This window comes from Mirounga leonina, unplaced genomic scaffold, assembly GCF_011800145.1.
Source record: "Mirounga leonina isolate KUSES-001 unplaced genomic scaffold, KU_Mleo_1.0 Mir_165, whole genome shotgun sequence".
NCBI lineage: Eukaryota > Metazoa > Chordata > Mammalia > Carnivora > Phocidae > Mirounga > Mirounga leonina.
The window spans coordinates 47,564,237-47,589,828 of NW_023270415.1; the positions used below are offsets into that span (position 1 = coordinate 47,564,237).

The window sequence follows — 25,592 nt, forward strand, 5'->3', positions numbered from 1 at the left end:
AGCCCTCAGGCTTCCCCTGTGGCCTTGGAGTCCAAGTTAGGGGGGTCAGTGAGGGAGGGAGCCTGCCTAAGCTCTGGGCAACAAAGGAACACAGTCAGCTGTGCTCTGGAACAGTGTGTGAATATTCTATGGTTGATCAACTTACTTGGCCCAAGCGCAGGAGCGCCTACAGTGTGGCTAGCTGGGACTTAGAGTCTGCCTTTTTTTGGAAGAGCTAGAAAGCAGGGAGATGGGTCCAGAGGCAGGAGGGAAGCCGGCAGTGCCATGATATTAGAAGTGGGTGTGGGGAGGTGGCTGATTTTGACATGCGAAACAGGATCCAGCCGTGGCGGGTCAAAATGTGGGCTAGTTGTACCATAAATGGGGCCCCGGGGAGGGGGAAAGGCAGGTGATGGTGCGCAGCTCAGTGACCACAGCAGACACAAGCCTTGTCAAAATCAGCTACATCAAAGCTCTGTGCAGCTGGAGAGGGAGCAGCCTTCCGGCTCTCAGGGTCAGTGAGAGACCCCCAGTCACGTTGAGGGCTCAGGAGCTATGGCACAGTGATTCCTAGTCACCCAAGAACATGGGCTGGGGAGTGGGTATTTTCACTGACAGCCCACATGTTCCCTCCGCCTCTGTTACCGATTCACATGTGGATTCATCAGACAATTATCAAAAACTAGTATGAGGGAATGAACCCAATGTGCAGGCACTATGGAGATCTTAGTCTCCTTCTCTTCACATCAAATCCCAGATAGTCACTGGGGCTTTTCTCTGGAATGCCTTTAAAAACAAGTGATAGGGGATCTTGGGAGAAATTGTGAGATACAGAGGCATCATCTTTCTGATCAGACTGCCTCAAGGCACCTGAACCCAAGGAGGACTTTGCTCTTCCCTCATACCCTCGAAGCTGTCTTCCCCATTGTGGTTTGTAAACTGCCTTCCCCCAAAGAATTCAGGTTCCCAAGTTCCATTCCAAGTCTTTTAAATCAGAATCTCTGAAGAGGGTTCCATATTTTTTATGCACTCTATAAAGTTTGAGAAATACTCTCTAAACATTAAATCCATGCAATAAGACCTACAGCCAACAAGGAAGAAACAGTGGGTCATTGTGAGAGAAGTGACCAGTGCAAGGACAGGGCTAGGGACAGTGTACTAGAGGCCATTTAGGAGGGCAGGAAAACACTTAAGAGAAGGCTGCTTCATTTTGGGGTCACCAGTCAACTTTGCAGAGAGCCCTCCGTGACCCTGTCATATAGTCAGACAGGGCAGATGCATTATGCCACATTTAAAGAAGCTAGCAAAAAACAGGCCAACATCAGGAACTTTTTCCCAAAAATCCAGTTCTGTGGCCACTGCTATGGCCCAGGCTCCCTCACTTATGTGGGTCACTCCATATGCACCTAAATAGTCCCACTTCTAGAATATCGCCGTGGTGGATGCTCCAGTGCCACATTGAAACCTGGGATATGGTAGAAGAAAACATCTTGCCTGTGCTGTTTTCTGTTAAAAAGAAACGAAGTATACAACAGTAGACATAAGAAGTTTTAAGAGGATAAGTTCCCTGTGGAAATTTTGCTAATGACTAGAATGGCTGACGCCCAAAGAGTCCCCGGGAACCAGCTCTGTTATACTGTGAAGTCTGGGTGTGGCAGCATCCCAGGCACTGCCAGGAGCCTCTGAGAAGGTTTGTAAGGAGGGTGTCAGTCTAGGCAGAGCTTTTCTTCTAGGCAACTGGGGCAGGGACAGTGACGAAGTACACTAGCACCAGAAGTGACTGTTGAAGTTAAAATGTAAATGTCTGATGCTAACTTGGGTCTTGTCCTTCACCCAAATAAAAATGGTCCCGAAGCACATGGATAAAGCTCAAGAAAGGCCTGCAATTAATTTTTAGAAATAATTGGGTCAAGAGGACCTACATGCATATAAGATCCTCTATGGATTTCTGTAGTTTCATAAAATAATAGGGATGCTTCATAATTTCATTAAATCTGATTCTGCCTGCCACCATGCTGACCACCTAAAGAAATCTGTTCTCAGAGGTCTTCTGGCCTGGAGCACCTCCTAGAGCTGCATGACCTTTTCCCAGCCTGAAGACAGTCGACTCTAAATGTTTGTGGTTGTGGGATGCCGGAATAACCCAGGCCCTTTCGGGGAACAGACAGGGGCCTGGGGTCGCTGCTGCACTGCCTTGGGACTCTCTTGCTCCCCTCCCTTCGCCAGAGCACATTATCTGTGGTCAGCTCACCTGTGGACCCGATGGGATTGGATACTCACACGCCTTGCTCCAGAGCCTTTCTAAACAATGATTTGTAGGTCCTGCTAAAATATTTCTTTAATGTCAAGGCAAGAGCTGATTTAGTAGGTAATCTGATCAGAATGACTTGAGCTGGAAATAATCAGATTTCCAATTTTACTTCCTTAAAATCCAAGAATTAACCCTAGGAAGAATATGATGTAAGATTTGTATTTCCTTGGACACACACACACAGCATCATTAAACAGATCTGCCTCTTGTCTTCTTTAAGGCAGTGTAAGAGCCTAGGAAAGTCAGTGCATCACGTAATCTATTTCCATTTCTTGGTCTAACCTACAGTAAGCCTGTTGTTTTGTTCCACAGGTGTATTACAACACGGATGATGAACGAGAAGGGTAAGACATTCGGTTCTTTCTCTTTACATCCCAAGTCAGTTCATGTCAGTAGAAATGGCTGTTGGAGCACAGGATAACCATGGACTTAGAGCCGAGAAATGAGAAAGGCTGGACTCTGGGGCTGTCTGAGAGGAAGTCTGGGGAAATGCTGTTCTCCTTCCTCCCCTTCGTTATCTTTCTCCTTTCTGTGATCTGCCTTTGAATAACTAGCTATTTTTCTAAGTGACACATCGCTTCAAGAGTCTACCTTTTCACCAATAATCCAGCGACTGAAATCTCTGGCCCCAGCACAGGGTCAAGGTGAGCTTGAGGTGGGAGCCAGGGAGACAGCCTGCCCTGCTTAGTTGGTAGTGCTCGGGTCACCCATGTGGCCCTCTCGAAGCCCTCACTCTGGGACATGGGCCCAAGGCTAGTGGTGAGGCTGGTGAGAACGAAGCTAGGGAGGCTGAGAACCTAGTCACTGTCCTTGGGATTGTAGGTAAGAGAGGGTTGGCTCCCAAGTGTCTTGCACATCAAGTTTCTGCATGGTGCTTTCTGTGCATTTACTCATTTTATGCACTCCTGGAATTTTAGAGACAAAAAGGAATCTTCAAGGTCATTTAGCTGACTCTCTCTTTTAAGCAGTTTAACAGTACACCACATGTTTGATAGGTAGTCAGGCAGCTTCTACTTGAACACTCTCACTGTATGTAAGCTAACTCATGACACCATTGGACAGTTGCAGCTCTCAGAAAGTTAGCTTATTGAATTGATGTCTACCTTCTTTTGACTTTCACCCACTGGCTCTAGTTCTGCTCTTTAGATAAGCCCCATCCATTCCTCCTCATTCAAACACAGTTTTACCTTTCAGTATCTCCACTCCAGGGGATACCACCAAATTTTTAATAGTTTGTTTCCCTAGAATTGGCTCTCAGAAATAAATATCTGTTCTCAACCATATGAGCTGGAGATTATATTGGGATAATTTCTTCTTGTGACCTGGACCCTTTTTTCTCTTAAAGCAATGTAGAACTACATTCATTTTTCTTTTCTTTTTTTTTTTTTAAGATTTTATTTATTTTTGAGAGAGAGCTTGTGCATGAGAGAGAGAGAGAGCACACACAAGCAGGGGAGAGGGGTAGAGGGAGAGGGAGAAGCAGACTCCCTGCTGAGCAGGGAGCCCGATGTGGGGCTTGATCCCAGGACCCTGAGATCATGACCTGAGCCGAAGGCGGACGCTTAACCAACTGAGCCACCCAGGCGCCCCTCATTTTTCAATATCTATGTTACATTACATATATACCACTAAAATCTTGGTTTGCATTATATCTGTATAACTAAAATCTCTAGATAGTTTTTTTCAGACTATAGTCAAACTGGGGCTTCCCTGTGCTTATGCAATTAATATATTTATTTATAAAACATTTCAAGGTGAAGTAAGTGGAGCAGATATTGCTGAGTTCATTTCCTAGAGCAGAGTTTGGTAAACTACAGCCAGAGGGCCAAGTCAACCCATCACCTGTCTTTGAACAGTCCATAAACGTTTTTGTTTTTTTTTTTCTTTTTAAAGTAGGCTCCATGCCTAGCGTGGAGCCCAATGCAGGGCTTGAATTCATGACCCTGAGATCAAGACCTGAGCTGAGATCAAGAGTTGGACGCTTAACCAGTTGAGCCACCCAGGCGCCCCTGTCTCTAAACATTTTTAAATGGTCAAAAAAAAAAGAAAAATCCAAAAGAAGAATAATATTGTGTGACAAGTGAAAATTAAATGAGATTCAAGTGTCCATAAAGTTTAATTGGAACACAGACATGTTAATTCCCTTATGTCTTGTCTGTGGCTGCCTTCCTGCCCCAGGAGCAGAGCTGAGTAGTTAAAACAGAGACCCGTGTAGGCTGGAAAGCCTAAATATTTACTAATCTGACCCTTTACATAAGAAAAAGTGTGCCACCCTCTGGTCTAAGGGTAGAGAATTAGGTGCAGAACCTTGTCCAGGATCTGACCTCTAAATTCAGAGTTCTGAGTTTTCTAAATACCTAATTAGATTGTTCTTTTTATGTTGGCACATAGGTAATAGATTCCCAGTGGCTGGAAGGAGCAGAAAGATTAGCACTATCGATTCTAATCTGTTACTCACATATTTTGCCAGGGACCGTGTGGCGTCACGGGAAGAACAGGGACTCTGAGCTTAGGAAGCCCACGTTCTGCCCCAAGGCCATTGCTTACCAGTGGGAGGCCTTGGGCTGGCTCCTTGACCTCTGGCCTTCGGTTTCCTCAGCTGTAAAATGAGGATTTTGGATAAGGTGATCTTCGAGGTCAAATGTAGCACTAACATTCTACTCTTCCCTTCTCTGGGAGAAGTTAGCCTCATAAGGGAGAAGTGCCTGAGACCCGAGTGCTGCTTCATGTGCAGACCTCCCTTGGCAACCAACCTCAGCCTACACTGTCCTTCCTAGCAAGCTGGCAACGTTTAGGTGGCCAGGTGACCTATTTCTAACTCGTGTGGCTTGGCCTCTCTGTAAGAATTACCCTCTGTTCTTGCATAATCATGAGGCCCGAGGCCTGAGTCTCTGTCTCTCCTACATCTAATTCAACTTCAGTTGAGCACGTGGGTGGCCTTGGAGCCTCGGTGTTAATACACGGTTGGTACTTGGCTATTGTTATGTGTGAAAGTAATAATTAGCATTCACTGGATATCTTGGCTAGGCACGGGACTAGGTAGGCTTTCTGTGTTGTGTTGAATTCTCCCAAAATCCCCATGGGGAAGATGCTGTAATTGCATCCACTTTATAAAGAGCAGTGGAACGTTGGACGGGACAGTGTTCTAAGTCACACGGCTGGTGGTGATAGCGACAGGATCGGAGCCCGGCCTAGCGGCACTCCCCACATGCCACTTTAGCCATCGTGCCCTGGCACCTCACTCTCTTCATTCTTGATCTGTGGCTGCCAGTGCGGCAGAGACGGGCCCCCGTCGTGATAGCTTTCCGGCCTTGACAAAGGCACATCCTTGGCTCAGCCTCTGAGTGCGGGACCCAGATTGTGACAAGCCCGGAGGAGTGTACCTGGCTGAGGGGGTCAGGGCAGAGTCCTGAGGGGTGTGCCGCCTTCCTTGGCGTTCACATGGCCTCCATCAGGACTGTCTCTGGCCAGTTCGTCACTCCCTGCCAGGCAGAATCAGTTAGTAGGAAAGCATCTGGTTAAGCGCCGGAGAGCAGCATTCACTGAACCAGCAGCCGGAGGAGGCGCAGCAGAGGCACTCCACTGCCTCCGCCCGCAACTCCGAGGCCAACGTGGTGGTCGGACACAGACTTGTTCACAAGTACAGCCTGCTGGCCTCAAGTGCCGGCCAACCTGAGTGTGATTCCGGAGGGAAAGTAGAGGAAATGCAGATGAGGTGGGATGGGGAGCCATCATCAGCCAAGTGCCTAAACGGAACAAAAAGGGGAACACCTGTTTGCTCCTGCCTCTTTGATGATAAAGTGAGTATTGGGGGTGACTTCGGGTGCTGAGTTTGGGCATCGACAGACCCGCGCAGGTTTGTTTCATAGGCAGGGGATCCAAGCTAGATACAGAGGCTTTGGACGCCCCTTCTCAGCAGCAGGCCTCTTGCTGCAATTTGGAATCACCTGGGGAATTGAAAAATAACTCACATACAGGTAGCACCCCCATGGCTTTTGATTTAATTGGCATGGGAGGCAGTGTAGGTACGGAGACCTTTTTCAAGTCCCCAGGTGATTCTAAAGCTCAGCAGTGTTGGAGAACCACTGCTTTCGAGCCAGGCGCCATGATTTGAATCAGGCCTTTACAAGCTCTGTAACTTTATAGCAACTTTTTGGAGTCTCATTTAAAAATAGCAAATAATAATACCTACCTGATAGAGTTATAAGCATTAGTATGCCAAATGTCCTGGCATGTGGAAGGTGCTTTCAAAAAAAAAAATCATAGCTGTAATTATTGTCGTTAAGGTTCCTTTACTGTCCTTCAGTAAATGATACTTAATTGAGAAATGGAAGAGAGGGAGAGGAAGAAGGATGGAAAGAACAAGCCAGACAGGAAGAATTTTCTGTGGAATATGGGCCCTTAACAAGGGATTCATGAATGGCTTTTTTTTTTTTTTAAAGATTTTATTTATTTATTCATGAGAGACAGAGAGAGAGACAGAGGCAGAGGGAGAAGCAGGCTCCCCGCAGAGCAGGGAGCCCGATGCGGGACTCGATCCCAGGACCCTGGGATCATGACCTGAGCCGAAGGCAGACGCTTAACCGACTGAGCCACCCAGGCATCCCTCATGAATGGCTTTTATGGGGAAGAGGGAAGGGCTTTAAACTCCTTGAAATCATATGTAAGTTGCTATGCAAATGTCACATATGGTGGGAAATGCTATTCTGTTCCATTACTTCAGGGGATCTGGTCTCCATCCCCATCTGACCTCTAGTTCCTAGAAAACCCTTCTTGCCTTAATCTCTTGTCCACGGTCACCCCATGGTGGTGCCCCCATTCCAGCCTGCAGTGAGGTCCCTTCAAGTTCAGCAGCTCTGTAGCTTTCACACTGCATTTGGGGCACAGGGATCCTTGGCAAGTTCGGCAGTCCTGTGTGTGGAGGACAGTGGTATCCCTCCAAGAATCTGCCATCACCATGGTGCTGCCGGAGATCCTCAGACCACAATCCTCTCCAAAAATTTCTCTTATCCCCTTGCTTCTTCTCAAAGGCACACCGCCTTGGGGCCGCATTGTATTATCTCCTCAAAAGCTGAAACTTTAGGAAAACAAAAGCCAGGATAAGGTAAAGGTTGGGCAGGGCAACCCTGTGGATTGGTCCCATACCAGCTCAGAGAGACAGCTCCCCAGAGTGACTTCACTCGTCATGCTGAGTGACGCCAGCAGAGGGCCCTCCCATTCCTCTTGCAGGAGGGAGAGTCCCATAGGTGTTGCCAGACCGAACCATGAGCTTGGTTACAGTGTTGCTGAGGAAAAGAGCCAGTTCTGGTGCTCATCTACCATGGAAGCCAACACTTTGGCTCAAATTCAATACCCTCTGGAGAAGTTAGAGATTACTAACCAGTCACCAGTGAGTGCATTTAATCAACATGATACTAAATCTAAAAAGTCATCACCCTGTGTTCATCAGCACAAAATAAATATCTTCTAGAATTCTGCACTACTTCTTTCAAAGGAGCACTTTACAGAGCTCCAGATACTTTTCTTTGATAAGATTCTCAGGGATGCTAAGCAAACTATGAAATCATAGCAAGGTATGATGGGCTCTGTTTTACCACAAAAACATAAATATAAGGTGGTTAAAAATAAAGGACCACTTCCCCAATTTCCCAAGGAGGAGCTGAAAACATAAAGCTTTGGGGCCAGTTTGAATAGTTAAACCATTATGGATATCGCCAAAAGAATCAATGATTTACTGATACTTGCTTTGTTAATTAACATAATTCAGAAATGTCTGTTACATTTACACTTTCTTCAAATTCTTTACAATTCATCTTTGACATCTTTCTTATCACTAAAATTATGTTTTATGTCCTCTCACACTGTTTATCAGGGTTATTCTTTCCCACTACTGTGAGAGTGGACATACAGCACTTAAATCCTTATCTTCAAGTCTGTCCTTGGAAATTTTATCCCAAGCCACGGATACTGATTCTTATAACATAGAAATAGTTACACAAGTGTCTGCCACAATGTTGCCTCCCATTTTCAATTGTTTTTAATTAAAATTTTTATTTCATGATAATGGCAGATCCATATGCAGTTCTTAAGAAGCCTAACCCCTTTCTGATTGATATATTTTTATTTTTTACTGTTAGATATTGCATTAAAAAACCCACCCAGTAATACTGAAATCTGCATCAGATAAGCAAGGGAGGTTTTAAAAAATATTTAAAATATTTTCATCAGTTTCTTACATTCGTACCAGTTATTCTCACTTGTATACTAGTTTCCTATTTTGCAAACTGGAAGATTGGAACTAAAGACTCCTTTTATAAATTTAACCCATATTTACTCTTTCCACTGCTCTTCGTTTCTTCCTCGACTTCTGTGTTTTTCCTTGGGATGTTTTTCCTGCTGAGTGAAGAACTCTGTTTAATATTTTTGTTGCTGTTGTTGCTATGGAACTTTTGGCAAAGAATTCTCTCATATTGTTTGTTTATTATAAATGTTTTTATTTCACGGTCACTTTTATAGGATATTCTTGCTAGATACCAAATTCCAGGTTGTCAATTACTTTCTTTCAGTTTTGGTTTCCATCATTACTGTTGAGAAATCATATATCTGCCTTATTGTCGCTGTTTCAAAATGATTGTCCTTCCTTCCTTCCTTTCTTCCTTCCTCCCTTCCTTCCTTCCTTCCTTCCTTCCTTCCTTCCTGCCTTCCTTCCTTTCCTTCCTTCCTTCCCTCACTCCCTCTCTCCCTCCCTCCTTCCCTTTCTTATTGTTTGAGAGGGCTGCTTTAAAATGTTGTTCTTTCTTTTAGTTTTTCAGAGTTTTTATTAATATGTTCCTACATGTAGGTTTTCTTTATTTTTTCTGGCTTGGTATCTTATAGCACTTACTGAATCTGTGGGTTGATGTCTTTCATCAGTTTGGGAACAATATCAGCTATTATCTCTTCAAACAGTGCTTCTTACTTGTTCCCTCTCTACACTCCTTTGAGATTTGAAATGTGTATTAGAATGTTTTATTGTGTCCCTGTGTTTTTTATGTGCTTTGCTGATACGTCCATCTTCTTTGCTCACCCTGTGTCAGCCTGGATATTTTCTATTGACCTAACTTTCCACTGTTAAATTCATCTATTGAGTTCTTAATTTCTGTTATTGTACTTTTTAGTTCTAGGGTTTCCACTTAATTGGTTTATTTATTTTAATAGACTCCAGCTCTATATGTCTTGTCATTTGTATTCATGAACACAATAATAACAGTTATTTTTAAGTTCACATTGGTAACTCAATAATATGCTGGAAGTGTGTTTTCTGTGGGCCTGTTTCTATTGTCTGTTTTTCTCTTGGTCCTTTTTATTAGTATATTTAATAAGCATTAGTTGAATGATGAATAATGTATGTAAAAATTACAGAAGATCTAGATGACCATGTTTTTCTCTTGTGAAGGTTTTCCCTATCCTCTGGTGTGTGGCCTGAGTGAATGCAGATCACTGTACTCCAGTCAGGGCAGAACTGACCCTAAGCTCAGTTTCAATTTGTATTAGCCTCAGACTACTTCATCCTAACCCCTAGACTGTAGCTCTGAGGGACTTTCTATGGGCCCTCTTCCTTGGTGGGATCTGATACGTGATTTCTGTCTCTAGCATGGGGAAACTACTAAGGCCTCCTCTATGATTTTCAAGGACTTTCTGCTCAATTTCTTAGTTTCTTGTCCTATGCAGTTTAGGGACTTGGCAAGTATCTAGGAAGGAGTACTGCATTGTCTGGTTCACTTTTCTGTGTTTCCTTACTCTCTGGAAGTTTTTCCATAAGTCCTAGATGCCTTTGCAGCCCCAAACAAAAACTTCTGTTTTTCTAGCACTGTGAGATTGCCAAAAGCTGTGCAGACTTTATTTTTTCCCCCCTTGCATATGTGCCTTAGCTGGGGTTATCACCTTCTGCTCCCAAACAAGAACTGGCAAATGCTCTGAGGGAACAGTGGCTCACTGATTACCAGCTCATCTCTCTGCATTCTCTTCCCTGAGACCTCAGCTCCTCAAGCCCTGACTGCCCCATCAGCAGTCTCCACTACTTTCAAGAGGTCTTCTGTTTGTTTAATTTTATATAGTTTTCACATTGTTCTTGGCTAGAACATTGGCTTGCCACAAGCTACATCTTATCAGGAACAGAAATATCTGTATTTCCTCTTCAAATGATCCTTCTGGGGCCTACTAACCTAGTCATTTATTACTTGCATTTTAGAGCGCTTAACTATGGTAATCATTACTAAATCTATGTGTGGGTTCTGTTTGTTTGTTTTGCTAATTCTGCCAGATGAATTCTATCAGTACCCCAAATTAGCATTGATTAAAGTCATTTTGGGATGGTTACCCATAGAGTAATTTGTTACTGAAATTAATTGAGATCCTACTCCATACTGTGAGAGACCTTATAAGGACTTGAACATAAGGGAGCCTCCTCTTTTCTGAGGCTAGCGGGGGGAGGGGAGGAAGGTCAATTTATTTGGGGGCATACATGGTAATTGGCGCATGTAGACCATAAGCAGAGCTGTGAAATAGACAAACTATGTCTCCATGCTGCCTGCGACTCATTTCTGTACTTTATTTCGGTGCCTCCTCACTAGGCGCAAATGGCTAGTGCAGCTCAGCCTGGCGGGTATGGCTGGAGACCCAGGCTTCAGACCTGAACACCTTCACAAATGGTTTTTCTGATGAGACTTAGCAGTTCTTGGTTCATACCTCAGAGACTCTCTTTCCCTGACATTGACCCCACAAGGCAATGGCTTGAAATGCTGCTGAACCCGGAGTCACGCCATATATTAGCCACACATTTGCCAGTGAGATTGAGATTGGCATCAGAGAAAGTGCCTTCTCCTAGTTATACAGTCCTTCAGTGGTACAGTGCAGTATAATTGGACAGGACATTAGGAGACCTGACGTTTGTGTTCTTTTCATCTATCAAATGGATCTGTCATATGTGCTCCTCTTTTCTTGCTTTGCTTTGAAAATAAATGAAACATTTGAATCCAGACCACACAAACTTATTGACTCCTGCTGGGTTTATAGATTTGAAAGTGTGAAAAGGCATTTTGAACTCCCCAGAGACGTGTGGTTTATCCAAGATGTTATTTTAATGGCAGAGTTTGTCATGACTCAGAATGGGGTGCTATCAAAAGTCAGCAGGACTGTAAGAATATAAATAAATGTTGCTTGATGAGAAAAAGAAAATCACTAGTTTAGGAACCCTCACACAGCATGAGAGCATGTCTGGTGATATTTCAGGCTATTTACCTATTATTAACCTACTGGTCACTGGCAGTTGTATGAATTCATTTTTAATCTTCTGCTCCTGAGGTCATTGTCACCCCATTTCCAAGACACAATGGAATAACATGAGCTGCTTTTATGATAAGGTAGTGAAGTTGTCACAGTGCCCTAACAACTTATTACCACCGTGAACTGGGACTTGAGTTTTGAGTTTTCCCTCTAGTTGTTTTCACAGTTTGACTTGGGAATAAAAGAGAATGCTGACTCTTACTATCATTTCTCATACCTTCACATCATCATCTCAGATTTATTAGGTATCTTTATCATGAGTTTGTCCTTCAAAGCTGCGTTCTCTTAACAGCCTGTTTTACTTGTTAGCCACATCACCCTACCCTTACACACACTGAGCCTGAGTTTGGTTTTCACTAATATAAGGATAAGATTAGCCCTGGCTGGCTCACATGGTGTTCCTGAGACCTAACTGACCAAGATGAAAAGTACTTTGTAAAATGTGAAGTCTTTTTAAAAAATTGATAGACCTTTTTGGAGCACTTAACATATGAGATGATAACTTAAAGCATTGTTGGTTTAATAATTTAAACTATTAGAATTAATAGAAATACTTTCTGGATCATCCAAAGCTTTGTACCTTATACTCTTTGTACCACTGGACCCCACCAGTAACTTGACTTGAGAACTGACACATAGCTTCATAATGACAGTGATGCCAATGAAGAATTGTCTTTGAAGCAGGGTTTTGTATTACCTTGGAAGCTTGGCATTGATGTAATGTCCACCTCCCATGCAGGAAGCTTTTCCAGCGTGGGTCCTTAAATTGCACCAAAGCAGACTCTTTGCTCTCTGAGGGTATATGGAAACTTTGGCGTCTTTCAAGCTCTGTGCCAAATTTATTCTTCTCCGTATCTCTCTTTCTCTGATCTCTCCACCTTTATCGTCACTGTCATCATCTTCTCTAACACTTCGGTAGCACTTACGGTATATCCAGCCGCTGTGTGAGTGGTTTACGTTTGTCAAATTTATTTAATTCTTTCAACAGCTTTCTTTTAAAGACAAGGAATCTGAGGCTCAGGGCAGTTGAGGAGCTTGTCCATGTTCCCATAGCTAGTAAATTATAAAGCAGGGGTTTAAACCAAAGTAATCTGGACCCAGAGTTCATGTCTTAATAATCCTGTTGGGGGCGCCTGGGTGGCTCAGTCGGTTAAGCGTCTGCCTTCGGCTCGGGTCGTGATCCCGGGGTCCTGGGATCGAGCCCCGCATCGGGCTCCCTGCTCAGCGGGGAGCCTGCTTCTCCCTCTCTGCTGCTCCCCCTGCTTGTGCTCTATCCCTCTCTCTCTCAGATAAATAATAAAATCTTAAAAAAAATTAAAAAAAAAATTTATAAAAAAAAAATAATCCTGTTGAACTGCCTGTTTGGCATTGCTTCATGTGCCTAGTAGTTCTAGGCATCTCCAAAGAAAGTAAAAATGTCTAAAAACCTGTCTACTCCCTTGAGCGCTTGAAGAATAGCAAGACTCCATTCAGGAGCATTTTCTCCATGTCTAAGCCAGTTCAGGCTGCTCTAACAAAATACCACAGACGGGGCAGGGCGGGGGGGTGGTGCTTAAAACAACAGAAATGTATTTCTCAGAGTTCTGGAGGCTGGAAGTGTGAGATCAGATGCCCGTATGGTTGGTGTCTGGTGAGAACCCTCCTCTGGCTTGCAGATGGCCAACTTCTCACCGTGTCTTCACTGTGTCCTCTTAGGATGCTAATCCCATCATGGCCGCTCCACCTTCATGTCCTAATTACCTTTCAAAGGCCTCACCCCTGAATAACATCTTACTGAAGACTGGGGTTTAAACATATGAATTTGGGAAGACACACACAGGCAGCCCCCAACACTCAGCACCAGTGACTTCTCTCCAATGATAGTCTGTGCTTCCAATTTCCATTCCTCTCAAAGACTCCTCCCCTTCCTTGGACAGGAACTTTGGGCGGAAAATGCAGAACCACCAGCACTGGCTCAGGTGGGGACATGTGGGGACTCAGCACCATATGGGGTCCAGGGGATACTAAAACCCCTTCCCAAGGAGGAGGGAAGGGCTGGGCGGCGGAGGTCTGGGTCTCTGGAGAACTTCCACTGCTGCAGTCTCATCTGCTCCAACCAGATGGAGCCATAGAACAGCAGGGAATCAGGGCAGCCTCAGAACTGAGAACCAGCCAGGGAAGCCCATCCCATTTCCAGAGGTCCCTGCTGCGCCCTTAAGGGGCTGGCAAGAGAGTGTAGGACACTCAGGCCCTAGCTAAATGGGAGGAGCTAATAACTTGGAGATCACACAGACCCCAGGGTACATTCCTGCTGTCCCCACCCCAGCCCTGATCTTTTGAGCAGGAAGGGGGTTAGGTGCAGGATAGAGTGGGTAAAACCCAGGGGTCTCATCTTTGTGGATCCATATGCAGTAATAGGCAGTATGTCCTTGGTCCATGCCCTAAAGATATTGGCGTGTGTGTTCTGCCCCAGGCAGGGATGACTTGGGACCTGCAGGGGAGAGGAAGGAGGTTGCTGAGTGGATCCAGTTGTAGAGAACTAGGGATGGTACAAACAAAGGAAAAAGGTAGTGCCAGACACATACATGAACCTTTCTTTTGACTCCCTGCATGCTTTACTTAACAATTTCTGCTCATCTTTTCTAGCAGCAGTGTCCTTGTTAAACGGATGTTCAGGCCCATGGAAGAGGAATTTGGTCCAGCACCTTCTAAGCAGATGAAAGAAGAAGGGATGAAGCGAGGTATCTCCCCTCTGGCATTGCAGGGTTACCCACCCTCCCATCATGAATGGTGGGGGCACTTCACACAGAAGACTGTGCAGCCCAGCCCAGACCCGTGGTTCAAGGCTGGCCTGGGGATTGGTTATTGACGAAGGAAGTCCACAGTCTTCCCCTTCACTTTCAGCCCTGTCCTTTTAAGCACCTTAAGCAAATATATATTCTTTCTAGGCACTGGTTCTTTCTTTTGCCTTGGGAACAAGGTAATGAGGGTACCGATCAGCCAGCAGTGAGGTCTGAGGTCAGAAGGAAACTTCTGCTGCACATGAGACAGTAACGTCTCCCAAGCAGCGGCGGTTGAGAATCGTTCCAGAGATGCAAACGACTCATCTCAGACAGATAAATGAGCCTGTTTTCTGACATCACAACTTCTTCACTTTCTCTGTCAAGGGTCTTATTCTGCTTCATCAAGAGACTAAGAAACGAAGTGAGAGTGAGTCAGTGTTTTGCTCTGCCTTTCGATACTGTACATAACTCACTGTCCTTCCTTGGAGGAAGAGGAGAGTGTGGGGAATGGCCATTGCCCTTCCTGTCCTGCTGTAGCCAACACCAAGAGCTTCCAGAGATCTTAGACGTAGTGTGCTGGACTTCCAGTGAGTCAGGCTACCCTGTTAAATATGTTCGCCGTCCATACAGACTTGAATTTTTTGTTACCGAGAAATAGTATTTCTTTTCTACTTGTAGCGGGATTTGCAGAGTGGTCAAGAACATCCCCTCTGTAGCCTTCCTCAGCCTTTCAGAGTTGTAGGACCTTGGGGAGACCCTCCGCTCCTTCGAGTCCACATTGTAAAACAGGGGTGAGAAGAGTACCTACCTGTAGAGTTGCTGTGAGGATTGATGAACCTCAGTGTATGTCAGACACTTCACCCAGGTGCCTAGCACATAGTAAGCACTCTGTGTTCACTGTTACAGCTGTGACTTTTATTATTAGGTCTGGATCTAGGTACATGTGTTCATTGTGAATAAGTAAGTAGTGCTTCAAAATGGAAAGAGCATAAATACCTAGGTGGTGTTAATTACATTAGCAGCCTTTAAACCTTTAAAAGATTGGCTTCACAGGCTTCCCATCAAATATTCAAGTGCATTTTGGGCTTTGTTCCTGCATGCCTTTTCTAGCACATACTTTAGAACGAAGGCAGAATTATACGGAAATCAAGAATTACACAGGCAAAAGTAATTGTAGCTTGCATCCATATTTAGTGCATGCTGGCTAGCCCAAAGGTTGTGTTTTTCAGATTATTTTGAGATTGTGAAGTCAGTACAAAAATTGCCACTGGGAATTTTCTTGGGCTGTGACAAAAAGCAAGTCTATGGCTTTTGAAACATCTAAATCACAGAGACACACGAGGGCGCTGCAAGCTACCAGCGACCAAGCAAGTGGTCTCCTGGGAGTGGCTTTCCTTTGGAAAAGGACAGTGGAGTTACTGAGCCCCTGGCCTGGAGCTCCCAGTCGGAGCTGGTCTTTGACAAGCAAGAGGAATCAGGGTCAGTGATGGTTCCCATTGTTTATTTATTAGAAGTTCTCCAGGAGAGAAAATGATCATAGTTCTCCCCAAAGCCACTCTTTGTTGTTCTGCCTTTGTAGCCACTTCTCTGGGGGGCTCCGTGGGAGTCACTTGGAGCCTGCCCCTGCGGCTGTCTGCCTCTCCCCTAGCGTCTGGGACGCCTGCTGGCCGTCACGGCCACCGTTAGCGGAGTGATTGCGTGGGCCCCGCCGCAGCCGCACGGTTGCCGAAGCTGCTGCCCGGGGCAAGCCGTGGGGGTGCGCTGTCAGCCCAGCAGGGGCGGGGGTTGGGGTGCAGCCCTGCCTGGCCTCTCTCCCACAACCTACCCACATGCCACCGGACCACCTCTAATGCCTTACCGCGACACCTATAGCAAGGGAATCAGCCATACTATTTCAAAGACAAAGATTTTAAAAGAAGAAATTTGTAAATCCAATGGCAGCGGGACTCATTTTACTAGAACATGTTTGGGGTTTCCTTAGGGTCAGCCTGCTGGAAATGACATTTTTCTTTTGCGGCTTGCAGGGAGAACTTCCAGAATGTTTGCTGTAACAGCCACCCTTTTTTAATTTATTTTTTATTTTTTATTTTTTATTTTTTTTTTAAGATTTTTTATTTATTTAACAGAGAGAGACACAGCGAGAGAGGGAACACAAGCAGGGGAGTGGGAGAGGGAGAAGCAGGCTTGCCGCCGAGCAGAGAGCCCGATGTGGGGCTCGATCCCAGGACCCTGGGATCATGACCTGAGCCGAAGGCAGACGCTCAACGACTGAGCCACCCAGGCGCCCCAGCCACCCTTTTTTTAAATTTAATTGTCCTCATCCAGTTGTAGCTGAGGTCCTCTGGTCTAATTGTTTCTCACTGTGCCGCTAACCTTGAGTCCTCTTATAAGGCCATTAGGCCACTAGATTGTTTCAGCTGAAATGGAGACTATAAATATTCCTCCAAAGGACTACATTTTGAAATCTTTGGAGACATGTTCAATCTGTTTATTTTTAATTGGTAGTTTATTTTTGTACTTGGTAAAGAGAAGAAACTTTGCAGTACTTCAGGGTTTTTTCTCTTTTGTGTCACACACAAACCAAACAGCTGCTGCAGAGAGAAAATGTAGGCAGAGTCCTTGTGCGCCTGTGTAGACTTTGCCTTTATAAAGCAGGCAGCTTTAACAAAGTCCCTGGGACTGGGGAGGAGTGGGGGAAGGGGCAGGAGTTTGAGTTAGAGCTGGTTTCAGTTTCCAGCTCCAGCTTCATTCTTTCAGCTTGGTGGTAACTGTGACTCCGTTGGTACCTGACTGTGGTCGGAGGCTCAGCAGGGTTTCTTGGCGGCACATTCTTTCTGTAGTAGCCAGGCGCAGGGGCCTGCAGCCTTGGCCCTTTTCTTTCCCTCTGAAGTCAAAACCAGAAGCCATATTATTGGAGGAAGGAGAGAGAAAGCACAGGCAGCTCAGGGGGCTGGAGGGTCGCGTGTGAATGGCAGTTCCAGTTCTTTCTGGGAGCTAAGCGTCCGGGCAGTTGCTGTAAGGAAGGGTGTCCCCTGAGAGTGTCTTCTCCTCTGTGATGGTGTCTGGGGTCACTTACCATCTCCCCTAGTCTGTGCATGATCAACTTGAGACTGTTACGTTACAGAGAAATGAGCACAAAGCCGCATTCACCTTCACTGAGGGCACTAGAACCACGACAGGTGCTTCCTAATGGCATCCGCTGATGGAGGAGCGGTACTTGCTGTGTGCTGGGCACGGTGCTAAGCGCCCCACGTGGATGCTAGTCATTTAACCCCCACAGCAACCCCGTGAGGTAGATGATATTATTATCCCCGTTGTCCAGGGAAGACCAGCGCTTGGAGAGGTGTAAGGAAGCAGAGCCCCACAGCAGGCTGAGCTGGGGTCAAAGCCAGGCCTGTTGTACTCCAGGTCCATAGCTTCTCCCTCACACCTCTGACATGCCCCGGCTCCCTCCGGGCCTATGCACTGGTCGGTCCGTCGCCTGGAGTTGTGCTCCCTGTCCTCTCTTCCCATCTCCCCAGCTCTGTGAAAAGCTCAGGCCCCTGTAAGCACTCTTTCGTGTCTTTTTCCTTCCGAACTCGTCCAACCCCGTCTGGCTGTCTGCTTATTTGAGGAATGCCTGCCTCTCTAAGGGACGACGAATTCCTTAAGGTCAGACCATGTCTTAATTCACTGCTGCAACCTCAGCTTCTGGCACACAGCCTGATGGGTATTTGGCAATATTTGTTGAATGATCAAATGAATAAACAGAAGACGGAGGTCGCAAAAAGAGATGTCCTAAGGAGGTGATGGACCCACCTTGAGAAATTCCAATGTGAACAGTGTGGGAAAGCATCACAGTGCATTAAGTGTGACTCACTTGTCCGTTTACTCCCTCGAAGGGCCCCTTAGCGCCTGGCTGCAGGTCAGCTGTGGAGGTGCGGCAGTCACCCTCGTAGGGGTCGTCTGGGTCATCGGGGGTCCGCGACCTCATAGATACTGTCAGCCTCTGACGCGTGTGTGACAGGAAGCAGCCTGGCAGCGGTGGTGGCCGTGTGGGCTCCTCAGTCACGCCTCCCCTCTGCTTCTCTTTCAGTGCTGCTGTATGTGCGGAAGGAGACGGACGATGTGTTCGACGCTTTGATGTTGAAATCCCCCACTGTGAAGGGCCTGATGGAAGCGGTAAGCAGCTGACCCTTTCAGCCTCCAGGAAACCTGCCTCTGTTCTCCTGAGCTGGAGTCCGTGCCTTAACATGCAGCCTTTGAGATGGCTCTGGAATGAGCTTTATAAAGAAAAAGAAAAACAAATTTATGGGAACACTGATCTCCACACCATCCTGGCTTATTAGCATTCAAGGAGAAGGAAACTTTGAAAAACTGCTAATTCCCTGTCAGTTTACGGCTAATCAGAGTAAGATGCCATAGAGAAGGTTCATCTGAGTTTCCATTTGTCTCTTTGTGTGAAACCAAATTAGATACGTTTAACTTCCAAATATGCACAGAACAGAAACAATTAGGAAGTATCTTGCTAGCTGTGATAGTGTAATCCAAAATAAAAATATGACGTCTTTCGGTTAAGAAGCATTCACGTACACATGGCCATTGCTGGGCTACAGTATTTAAGTAAGACTCGGAACTTCCACCCTCACTTCCCATCCCCAGTTAGTCTAGCATCAGGGAGCCTGGACTCAGGAAAAGTTATCTGATATTTTATCCATATGTTATCCATCCGAATAGGACTTTAATATGACTCTATTTTGACTATTTCTCCCTCCCACTTTTTTTTTTTTTTTTTGGTACAACTATATAGAAGATCTGGGTATGTTATGGCGATGGAGACAATAGGACAGTCCACAGTCACTTGTGGGTCTGCAAAACTGCGACATTGGAACAGTATCTTGGGTTTTGTGGGGCAAAATATTACAATGTATAGGATAGGACTAGAAGTGGAATCGTACAATATGTGGTCTTTTGTGGTTGGTTTCTCTCACTGAGCATAATGTTTCAAACACGGTGTAGTATAATCAGTACTTCATTCTGTTTTATTGCTGAATAATAGTTCATTGCATGGATATACCACATTCTGTTTTTCCAGATTTGTCGGGTGATCGACATTTAGGGTTTTTCCACCCTCTGAGTGTTGTGAATAATGCTGCTGTGAACATGTACAGGTTTTTCTTTGAACCCTTGTTTTCAGCCTATACTCCACCACAGCAGAGTCGAGCTTTTCATCTCTCTTAGGGGAACTAATTAACACCTTCCTTGCTTTGCTTGGCTGTGGCTGTGGGGGAGAGTGGTGCAGGTATCCTTTGACCCTGTAGGCCAGGGAGAACTCAGGTTTGCTCTGGGCAGATGCCTTGGGGCAATTCTGACTTTGTCTCCCCTTTGTTAAACCTGGAAAGAAAAGGTTTTACTGATGCACCGACACAAGCTATCTCCTTGCTTCTTGAGTGGGTCACATGGGCAAGCAGGGCCGCAGACGCCCCTTCCGGGTTCTCAGGTGACTTGGTCTGCTGGTGAACTCCAAAGGAATGACATCAGCAGCCCTTGCAGTTTGGGGGTGGCCGCCAAGGACAACGGGTTCTATTTAAGTGAAGACTTGAGCACACCATGAAGTAAGAAGGCAGGACACTGTCGTTGTGCGCTAGGTTTCTTTGGGGCCTGGGTGGGGGAAGAAATGGCTATCTCCAAGGCATGCGTTCTCAGAGGACCAGCGCCTCACTAGTGTGTGGCCTTTTACCACACTTCCCAACACGCACGTGGAGATTCAGCGTAGCCTTGTGAGCCAGCATATGGGCTTTGGGCTCAGAAACCCACATGTAGATCGTCAAGCTCTTACTAGCTGGGCAAGCTACTTAACCTCTTCTTCATCCTTCAGATGGAAATCATAATAGTACCTACCTCACGGGATTGCTGTGGGGATGAAATGAGACACCACACATAGAACTCCCTGTCTGGTTCTTAAGTACCCGATAAAGGTTAGTTTTTGTTACCAAATCAGAGCTAGCAAAGATCGCGGGAACACTTCCTCCTTTTCCTCAGATTCTGGATTTCTCAAATAATCAGCTACCTCATAGATATGGTCTAAAAGATGGAAAGCTTTTTTGGTTCGTGATTCCATTCTGTAATTTTCCACTAACCTGGCATTTTGGTGGAGGCGTGGAACTATGGAAATGGCGCAGGTAACTGGGTCAGAAACTCTGGAGGTTGTGTGGGAGTTCCCCTTCTCAAGCCTAGAGACAGAAAGCTGCTCCCAAGGAATGATCTTTATGCCCCACAGTCCAAAACCCCACATTAAGCAAAACTTCCAAAGGAGAAAGCAGTGTGACTCTGGTCTCTATGCTTTGTTCAGCTCTTAATTTTAAAATAAGATCATTCTGTGTGTGTGTGTGTTGGGGTGGGGGGTTATATTTTTTTTAACAACTTAAAACTGCATACAAAAAAATCCTAACTTTTAAGAAAATCTGTTTATTTTTTTATTTTTATTTATTTTTTTTTCTTAAAGATTTTATTTATTTATTTGACAGAGAGAGACACAGCGAGAGAGGGAACACAAGCAGGGGGAGTGGGAAAGGGAGAAGCAGGCTCCCCGCAGAGCAGGGAGCCCGATGCGGGACTCGATCCCAGGACCCTGGGATCATGACCTGAACTGAAGGCAGTCGCTTAACCAACTGAGCCACCCAGGCGCCCCAAGAAAATCTGTTTAATCAAGAGACATTATACTTGACTTCAAGCCATCACTTTGAACCCTGTCAGTGGTTGAAAGTGGCTTTCTTTTTTCTTTCTTTTAAGATTTTATGTGTCAGAGAAAGAGCACAAGCAGGGAGAGTGGCAGGCAGAGGGAGAAGCAGGCTTCTTGCTGAGCAAGGAGCCTGATGCGCGGGACTCAATCCCAGGACACTGGGATCATGACCTGAGCCGAAGGCAGATGCCTAACTGACTGAGCCACCCAAGCGTCCCGAAAGTGGCTTTCTATAAAAGCACAGTCCCCCACTCATTGTGGACCAGCAGATACTGTGGGCCTAGGATGTTGCTTCTCTAAGTGGGGGATTCCACTGGATTCTCCTAGGGTACTTTTCTGTGATGCCATCCCAGAACCCTACACCTGACCTTCAGAATCAGGCTCTCTCTGGTGGGCCCAGGAATCAGCATTGGTAGCAAACTCCCTGGTTGACCTGAAACCACACTAAAGTTTGGGAGCCACTGCCTGGTGTGTACATTGGCTGGGAACTGATATTAGGGTCAGATTCTGCCTTAAGGTCCTATGTGCATATTCACTCCAAATGAATCATCCCCCTCATTATCCTCTTTTGGGGCCAGAGTTCTTGCAAAAGTGGATTTGAGCAGGGGAGTGGCCCTGCAGGCTATTTCATGCGCGTAGACCCACCTCTGTGGATTTGGGGAATTGGCCTGGGTCTAGGATACCTCCTTCATCCTCCATCGAAGGTGTGGGAAGACCACATCCTTTCTTTATTGAGGAAGGTGCTCACAGTCTTCCAGGGAGAGCAGACCTCACAACTCCAAATGTAAAAGTGTGTCTTGTGCAAAGTAAGTGTGTGTCTTGCAGTTTTTGAAATAGGAACACCTGCTTCATACCAGTATTCACATTGTCTTATTCCCCTCGTGAACTAGTCTTTGAAAGGTTGGCTGTGTGTCACCTTCCGCAGCTGTAAAATGGAGTCATCGAGAACATAAATGAGTTAGCGCAAGCATGCAGGAGCTTTATCTGAGCAGGTGATGGCAATGACAATGAGGAGAAGGCTGCTGCTCCTGCAGCAGGAAGACTCGGGTTGCTTTCTATTGGAGAACCTTCTCTTATTTCTGCTGTTAACCTCAAATCCCCTATCCTCAGCCAAGCATTATTTAGATGTAGAAGAAACCCTGTCCTGGGAGATAAAGAGCCCCCCCCCCAAAGTTCTGCATTTTTTTTTCTTTTTTAAAAAAATAATTATTGGCAACCAGTGGTGCAGTGTTGATTGATCACAGACAGACTAGAACAGCGTTGCCACCCTTCCTTCAGATGGGAGGTCTGAGTCCGGCAGACTCACTCACTGAGCAGTTTGGGGATGGTGACGGTGCTCCTCCAGCCTACACAGATTTCCTAGAGTCTGTTAAGTCAGGTCACTCAACAGGATGGAGTCATTCTGTTATCTAGAAAGTGGGTTGTTTTTGTGCTCAGCAGACATTGTAGTCTCCCTTGAGATGATATGACTGGGTTTGCCTTGAAAGGGTCACACGTCCCCCCAGAAGCTCAGACACGGCAGCATGCACAGGAAAGAATGGGTTGGCGAGCGTGATTGAGCTCCAGTCACAACTGTGGAGTCTCGAACCTGACACTCTCAATCCTCAGTTTCCTTCCTCACAAAATGTGGACCATGCCAACTTTGAGGAATTGTTTTATTTGTACTCTCCTTGACCTCTCACTATCTTAGAAGGAACTCTTGACCACAACAAAGAGGAATGGAATTATTGGGTCACTTTGCTACAGGACTGGATAATTCTTCTTCTTTTACTGGTCCTGAACCTCCCACACCTTCATTTCACATGCCACATAATCATTATCCATACAGAGGTAGACACTTGATAGAAAAAGAAAAACGGTTCTCTGTCAGCAGATGTTAATGAATGTTCCCATACTTGGTATCATTTGGATAAAGTAGACTTTCTCTTCATCTGCATGTTTGATATCATGTCAACCAAGCCCCTTATGTAACCTTGATAATTCACTTTGGCTTCTTGATTCGTATAGTTGGGTTTTATTTATTCTTTAAAGAATTTATTTATGTTGAGAGAGCACAAGCGAGAGGGGCAGAGGGAGGAGAGAGAATGTCAAGTAGACTCTGGGCTGAGCGCAGAACCTAATACAGGGCTCGATCTCACAACCCTGAGATCACAACCTGAGCCGAAACCAAGAGTTGGACACTTAGCAGACTGCACCACCCCTATAATTAGGTTTTAAACTTGATTACAGACAAGGATTTGGTGATGATGATGGTGGTAGTGGAGGTGACATGAGTTTTCAAAGTTTTTTTGACTTTTCTAAGTGATTTTACCTAGTAATCCTACACATGAATCTTCAGCTGCTGTAGCCTCCTTCTAGTCCCTGAACCCCCAAGGTTTACTCATACCTCAAGGCCTTTGCCCCTGTTGCTTCTTCTGCCAGGAGTGTTTTTCCTCCATGTGGAGAAGGCTCACTCTCTTATTTCCCTCTGGCCTCTGCTCACATGGCCCTTGCCGAGATGGGCCTTGCCGTACCACCTACAGAAATGGCATCTCTATCATCGTTCCCTCGCCATGCTTTGTTTTATTTCATAGCACTGATCACCACTTGGCATATTTAACCATTGCTGGACATTTATTTTTTTTCTCCTCGCCAGTAGAGTGTAGAGCTCATGAGCACAGGGAGTTGGTGTCTTCTGTGTATCCCCAGATCCTTGAGCATAAATATTTGCCTGAACCGAGCACCTGCTGTATACACGCCACCATGCTGAGTGCTGCAGGTAGCACGATTTCACATGCATTGCTTCATTTGATCTTTACAATACCCCTGTGAACTTGGCGATGCAAGTATCATCATCACCATCCTACAGAGGTAGAGACTGAGGCCCAGGAAGGGGGTCTCCCAAGGTCTGATAGCTCCACAGAGCAGTGAGCCAACTTAAGCCCTCAAGCAGTTTAAGTCCAATGAGAGAGATGTCCACATATGAAAAGTTATTTCAAGAAGAATAAACTTTCCAGATCACTGCTCACCACAACTGAAGGAAAGAAGAGAGGCAACAAAAAAACCATCAGGCAAGAAGTAGTATGTGTAGGGGTTGATCCCACACAGTCAGGGTTCAAATCCTGGCTGTGACACTTTGTGTGATGTGACTTTGGGCAAGGTACTTGACCTCTTTGTACCCCAGTTTCACCATTTCTGAAATGAGGATAATAATAACGTGGGATATTATTACTAGGATAATGATAAAATGACATTTAAGGTTGTGATGATTAACTGAGTTCATATACATGGCATTTAAAAGTAGCACATAGAAATTCTCTATACATAGATGGTAGGTAGGTACATACATATGTACATACACAGGAGGTGACTATAAGCACTATGGGGTAGGGAGGCAGATTGAGACTCCTCCAAGCCAAAGGGTAGAGATGGTCTCTGTTGGTGCAGCTAGCTTATGCACACAAGGGATAATTTTGCTCACGGGCTCGGTAGCACCCTCTTCAGTTCAACTGAGTTGTTCATGCATGGAGTAAAGGCCATTACTCCCTGATTCTCTTGACAGGTCAAATGCAGCCACTGATGATGTGTTTGCAAGCAAGAGTCCCCTCCTTCTTAAATGTGTGTCTTAGAGCCTATACTGAACTGTTTATAACTCCAAATAAAAGTCACTGGCTTCCGGAGTAGGCTGTTCTGCTGAGTGTCTCTAGACAAGGCAGACTGAGTCCTGCACTGGTGAAAACCAATGGGAGTCTCTGAGTTCTGCCTGTCACATACCTGAGGTGTCTGGGCAAAGAGAATGCTTCACAAAATTAAAGTCTAAAAAGTTACAGATCATCAGACAACCAATAACACATTGATGAGATAAGTCTAAGAACCTAGTATCCTCCTGGATGTAAAGGAAGTCTTGGGTCTTTAAAAATATCAATAATGGGTTTTAAAAATTATGAAAGTAGATTATCATTTCAGATAAATTGAAAAGCAGAAATTAAAAAGCAAGCACTCCTACTAACTCCCCCATTTGAGAAAACTATGACGCGGGCACGTATTTTCTGTGCATAGAAAGGAGGGTTTATGGGTGATATTGTCCAGGTCCCAGGCGGAAGGAATCCTTCTGTAACCCACTGACAGATGGCCAGCCTCTTCCACATGAAACCCTGTAGAGTCTCACTTCTTCCCAGGGTTCTGAATTTGGCAAAGCACACTTCCTCGCCTGGCATGGAGGCGGAGGACGCCGTGTCACTGTGGCCTGGTACCAAGCTGCCTCTGGCTTTGCCTTCGACAGTTGCATGGAGGGCACAGCTTTGCCCTTCAGCCTCACATATGCCCATTTTCTCTGATCGTTCAGAGTCTGAAACCAGACTGCCAGATTGTTCCCTTTCCAATCTGTCGCTGCCACTTACTAGCAGGTACGTTATTTAATGACTGTAAACTCCAGTTGCCTCACCTGAGAAACGGCTCATAAAAGGACCTATTCCCCTGTAATGATGGGAGGATGGAGTAAGTTCTTAGATGCAGA

The 25,592-nt window shown here is 45.5% G+C and overlaps 1 protein-coding gene across 1 annotated transcript in view; it reads left to right on the top strand.

Annotated features, from left to right (window-relative positions):
- GRHL2 (grainyhead like transcription factor 2) overlaps positions 1-25,592 on the top strand; it is a 156,881-nt gene that overhangs the window by 123,533 nt on the left and 7,756 nt on the right. Inside the window, exons 12-14 of the mRNA XM_035011655.1 lie at positions 2,603-2,634; positions 14,240-14,334; positions 18,452-18,537. Of these exons, the coding sequence (XP_034867546.1) occupies positions 2,603-2,634; positions 14,240-14,334; positions 18,452-18,537 (213 nt within the window). The remainder of the gene's footprint in view (positions 1-2,602; positions 2,635-14,239; positions 14,335-18,451; positions 18,538-25,592) is intronic.